The sequence below is a fragment of the Mus caroli genome, chromosome X (genome assembly GCF_900094665.2).
Source record: "Mus caroli chromosome X, CAROLI_EIJ_v1.1, whole genome shotgun sequence".
Lineage (NCBI taxonomy): Eukaryota > Metazoa > Chordata > Mammalia > Rodentia > Muridae > Mus > Mus caroli.
In genome coordinates, this window is record NC_034589.1 from 79,123,719 (window position 1) to 79,129,718 (window position 6,000).

Consider the following 6,000-nt stretch of genomic DNA (forward strand, 5'->3'; position numbering starts at 1 on the left):
GTAAAGAGTCCCATGAACAGGCAAAACTGTCATAGGCACACTTGCTCCCACTTTTAGGATTCACACAAAAACACCATGCCAACAGACATAACATATATACAGAAGACATGGTGTAGAGCCATGAACATGCCACTTTAGTTTCTGTTAGCCCATATGAGCCTTGCTAGGTGATTCAATGGGCCCTTGAATGTTTTCCCAGTGTACTACATCCTGTCTGACTTCTACAGTCTCTCCACTCCCTCTTCTGTATTATTCCTTGAACTTCCAGGAGAGCAATGTGATTGAAAAGTGCAAGTTAGCCTTTCTCTGTGCATAATGTATGGTTCAGGGTCTCTGTACCTGCTGCCATAAGTTGCCAAGGGAAGCCTTTCTGATGATGACTGGACTAGGCAAGGCAGAGACCTATGAATAGAGAAGAATATCATTAATAATGATTTTCATTGACTTGGGGTAATGGCAGTCTTGTTTGCTTCTGCTCTAGATCTCTGTGATATCTATTCTCCAGTTCCTGTCCATCCAGGCAGTGCAGGCCATGAGCTTGCTCTTGTGACATGGGCCTCAAGTTAAAAAATGTTTCTCTTTCATAGCTTGAAGAATACCTTCTTGTCTCAAAGAGGATCTTGTCTCAAAGACTCCCAGGATCTGTGGGTCATATCCAGATTATAACTTAATTAACAGTAAATATCCACTTGTAATTGAATGCATACCCTGTTTTTTTTTCTCTGCCTGCATTCCCTCACTTAGGATTATTTTTTTAGTAGCATCAATTTTCCTGCAAAATTCATGGTGACCTTTTTTAAAAGATAAAGCATACTCCATTGTGTAAATATTCCACACTTCCTTACCAATTCTTCATTGGAGAAATACCTAATGATTTCCAGTTTCTGGCTATTATGAACAAAGCCACAATGAATATAATTGACCAAATGTCTTTGTAATAGGATGGAGCTGCCTTTGGGTATATACCCAAAAGTAGTATAGCTGGGTCTTGACATAGACCAACTTCCATTTTTCTAAGGAACTAACATAAGTCTTTATAGTGGCTGTACAAATTGCCACTCTGAACAGCAACAGAAGATTACCCTTGCATCAAATCCTTGACAATGTGAGCTATTAATTGTGTCATTGGTCTTAGCCATTATGACAGGTGTTACATGGAATCTCAAAGTAGTTTTGATTTGCATTTTATAGAGAATTAAGGATGTTCAATTTTTTGTTAAGTGTTTTTCAGCCATTTGAGAGTCCTCTGTTGGGCATTCTCTACTTAGATCCTGACCTCATTTTTAAATAAGATTATTTGGTTTGTTGATATGTAGGTTCTTGGATTTTTTATATATTTTGAATATTAGTCCTCTATCATATGTAGGACCTTTTCCTTTTCCAATCTGCAGGCTGCTTTTTTTGTCCTATTGACCATATATTTTGCCTTACAGCTTCTTTCAGTTTCATGAGGTTCCAATTTTTTAACAAGCAACATGAATTCTATATTGACATTTCATTCTAAATAATATACAAAATGGGTTCTGTTCTTATAACTCTGTAACTATGACTGCATCTTCTAGAAGATTATGTTGCCAGAGGTCTCCTGTGGATATGGGGAGGATCTGGATCTGATAGAGACATTGGGTTTCTCCTTGGGATCTACAAGCAGCTGGGTGGAGTTGCTCAGCAGGAACCTTGGCTCTCACAAGGGGGTGAAATGCAACTCTAGCAGGCCTGAAAAGATATGAACAGAATCCTCAGTTCCAAGCCCAGAAGAACACAGGGAGACTGAGATGTTACAGTATTGAGGCCTTCACAGGCCATTCTTGCTTAGTTCAGGGAGGTGGTCTGTCTTAGGTTCAGATGGGCTAGTCTCAATGGTTTCAAAGGGTCAGATTGAGTTCCTGGGGGTACAGCACCAAGACGAAGCCAATTTGGAAGCAAAAGATCTCAGGGGATCCATAATTACTCCAACTCTCTGACACCCAATAGGGGGTCTGGATCTTCTCAGGACAGCAAATGGATTCAGTGGACCACACCAAAAGGGCTGCTGATTAGTATGAGAATGGTGTGAGGGATTCTTGAGTGGGTTTACCTCTCTGGCGGTGGCTAGTAGGACATCCAGATGGACATTGCTTATAAGAGCAGTCTCCTATGCTCTCAGGTAGGTGTGATAATTTCAGATCTAATCCAAGACTGAATCTCCTCACCGTTCTTGTAGGTCCTGTGGAAATTACTTTGATCTTGTGCATTAGTATAATCATCTAGGTTCAGAATCTAATCTGGCCCCTGCTGTGTATCATGTTCCAGCACACTGATGATCATGCCATTCTCCACAGAGACAGCTTTCAAAAAAATTTTCCTGGCTCCATCCTTAGATTCATACTGGAGGACAGTTCTTTATTGCTCTTCTATGTGGCTGGCAGTCATTCTCACTTACTCCTGGGATCTGGCTGCTCACTGGTGCTCAAGAAATATTAGCCTTTGACACTACTTCATAGTGCAGGAAACAGATGAGGAAATCCTGAGGGCAGCTCATGGTCAGAATGGTTGATACAAAGAGAACCTCCAAGGCCACCATGAATGATCAGGACTTCTGTGTGAAAAGGGAAAAATGGAGGAAACTGGGCAGTAAGCTGCTGCCTAAGAGGACAGGACTGTGAACAGAGGCTACTGCTCTACCTTCTGCCTTCTCACTGGGCTTTGTCTTCACATGCCAAGGTTCCATTTTTTAATTGTTGATCTTAGTCTCTATGGTATTGGTGTTCTATTCAAGAAGTTGTCTTCTATGCTCATGCATTCAAGGCTAATTTCTCTTATATCAGGTTCAGTGTGTCTGGTTTTATGTTCGGGTCTTCTATCAACTATAAATTGTATTTCATACAGAGTGATAGATATGAATCTATTTGCATTCTTCTACATAATAACACCCAGTTTTACCAGCACCATTTGTTGAAATGCTTTCTTATTTTCTATTTTCTATTTCTGGTTCCTTTATTAAAAAAAAAATCAGTGTCCATAGGCATATGGATTTATATCTGGGTCTTCAGTTTGGTTCCATTGATCAACAAGTTCCTATCTAAACCAATATCATGTGGCTGTTATTACTATAGCCATGTAGTAACAATTGAAATCAGGAATTTTGATACTTTCAGAAGAGCTTTTATTGTTCAGAATTGTTTTAGTTGTCCTGGTTTTTATTATTATTATTATTATTATTATTATTATTATTATTATTATTTGACTGTGACATATGAAGTTGAGAATTGTCCTTTCAAGGTCTGTAAAGAATTGTATTGGGATTTTGATGGGTATTTTGCTGGATCTGTAGATTGTTTTGGTAGGATAACCATTTTATCAAGTTAATCTATATATCCATTAGCATGGGAGATCTTCCCATCTTTTGATATCTTCTTCAATTCCGTTCTTCAAAGACTTTAGGCTATACAGGTCTTTCATTTATTTGATTAGTGTCACTCCAAGATATATTATATTATTTGAGATGATTATGAATGGCGCTGTTCCGTTGATTCTTTCTCATACTGTTTGCCATTTGAATATAGGAAGGTTATTGTTTTTTTTCTTTTAGTTTATATTATATACAGACACTTTGCTGAAAGCTGTTTATCAACTGTAGGAGTTCCTGGTGGAATATTTAGGGTCACTTATGTATACTATCACATCATCTGCAAATAACAATGTTTTGACATCTTCCTTTCCATTTCATATCTCTTTGATATCCTTCAGTTGTCTTACTGCTCCTTTCTAAAATATCAAATTCTATATTGAATAGGTAGGGACAGAGTTAGCAACATTGTCATATCCCAGATTTTAGTGGAATTTCTTTAAGTAATTTTCTATTCACTTAAATTGATGTTGATTACAGGCTTGCTTTAAAATTTCCTTCTAATAATTAGGCATGATCTTTGTAACCCTAATCTCACCTGAACTTTTATCACAAAGTCTTGTTAGATTTTATTAAAGGTCTTTTCTGCATCATGTGTTTTATTTTTCTTTCATTTTTAAAAATATGGTCAATTACATTTACTTATTTGTGTATGTTGAACAATCCATTCATCCCTGGATTTAAGCTTATTTAATCATGTTGAATGATCTTTTTAATGTGCTCCTGGATTTGGTTTGCAAGTATTTTATTGAGTTATTTTGCATCTATGTTCATAAGGAAATTTTTTTCTGTAATTTTCTTTTTTGCTGATCCTTAATGTATATTTTTAATCAGGATAACTGTAGCCTCATAAAATTAATTTATCAATATTGCTTCTGTTTCTATTTGCTGGAATAATTATAGGAGTATTGGTGTAAACTCTTTTTACTAGATATCTGTTAAAATTCTGTTCGAGGACCATATGGCCTGAGTTTGTTTGTTTGTTTTTTAAGTTAGGAAACTTTTGATGACTGTTTTGAAACTTTTGATGACTGACAATTTAAATAGATTATAGACTATAGATGATAGATTATAGTCCTGACTTCCTTTGTTGATGAACAGCAATGTGGAAGTATAAACTGAATAAACCCTTTCCTCTCCAACTTGCTTCTTAGTCATTATGTTTTGTGTAGGAATAATAGAAACTCTGAGACAAGTGTCCTTGTGTGTTGAGCATAGATGATATGAATGGAAATGGCAACTTTGTAGAATTTTACTTTGATGAGTATGCAACAACCTTTCCCATTTTCTTTTGATTAGTTTTGGTTTGAAATCTACTTTGTTACATATTAAATTGTTAATTTCTGTCTCCAGTGAATGGACGTGATGTGGCAGCAGCAAGCAGGCTGCTATAGGGCTGAGGGGGTGACAGTAGATAGTATAATTTAGTACAAAAAGGACATTGAAAATTGTCTTCCTGGGTCCTAGGAATTATGGTCACTGAACCTCAGTGATAGAAGTTGAATTTACATATTGATGACTGACACAAAAGAATTGGGGTAGACTAGAAGAGAACAAGAGGCTGTGGGAAGGAACAAGCTGGGTTAGAACAAAGGCCTGTCAGAGTCAGCATGGGACTGAGGTAGTGTTGTAGGAGGGAATTCTGCAAGCAGGTGGATATTTAGTATCTTAACTGGAGTTCTGAATCAGGAGGAAGGTTGAAACTCATAAAACTGATAAGATAATTTAATTTTGATCTGCATGTATTTTAAAGTTAAACATATGGTTCTCAAATAATTTTTAAAATTTTAACATGTTTTAAAAATATAAAAATTACTTTTTAAAATTATCACAAGGGAGAAGATGCTAATTATCCTAACTGTCTAGTACTCATTTTAATCAATGTATATGTTTAATTTTAAAGGAAATAATACATTTTGTTTTATTTCACACATTCTGTATAACGTTAGATATTATATCTGATAGTTGAAAATGAAATCTACAAATGTAAGATACTACAAAAGTAATGCATTTGTCAGAAAAAAAAAGAATGGGTGGTATCCACAAAATGTGTCCTATAAACCACTTACCTTATTTCATCCATGTTTTCAAATTATAGGCGCTTCGACAGATCAGTTGAAAAATGGCGACACTTTCATTATGATATGAAGGTATTTAATCAATGGCTGAATGAAGTTGAACAGTTTTTCAAAAAGACACAAAATCCTGAAAATTGGGAACATGCTAAATACAAATGGTATCTTAAGGTAAGACTTTGAGATTTCCCTTTCCATGCTGGCTTTATTTTTGCAGCAATATTTTGCATATTTCACTACTGTAAGTTCAACTAAAAGGATCAATGGAATATATAATTCCTGACTTTATTGTTGCTCATTGAACATGTTATAAAAATCATAACAAGTGTGCCTGAAAACTGTGCTATGACTGTTTTGTGAAAGGATGAGAGCATCTCCCTGGGCACTACTGGTTCATCTGATGAATTGTGAAGTGTCACTGCATCTGGGATGCAGGAAATCATCTTACAGCAGGGAATAGTGTGGTTTAGGTCTCTCCCCCCCATCTCTCTCTCTCTCTCTCTCTCTCTCTCTCTCTCTCTCTCTCTCTCTCTCTCT

At 36.2% G+C, this 6,000-nt stretch overlaps 1 protein-coding gene and 1 pseudogene across 4 annotated transcripts in view; one reads left to right on the forward strand and one right to left on the reverse strand.

Moving 5' to 3' along the window:
• Nucleotides 1–6,000, forward strand: part of Dmd (dystrophin) — a 2,293,239-nt gene that overhangs the window by 1,139,934 nt on the left and 1,147,305 nt on the right. For all 4 annotated transcript variants that reach the window (XM_029473189.1, XM_021152893.1, XM_029473188.1 and 1 more), the window contains exon 44: nt 5,487–5,634. In XM_029473189.1, coding sequence (XP_029329049.1) covers nt 5,487–5,634 — 148 coding nt within the window. The remainder of the gene's footprint in view (nt 1–5,486; nt 5,635–6,000) is intronic.
• LOC110287014 lies at nt 1,796–2,563 on the reverse strand (annotated as a pseudogene).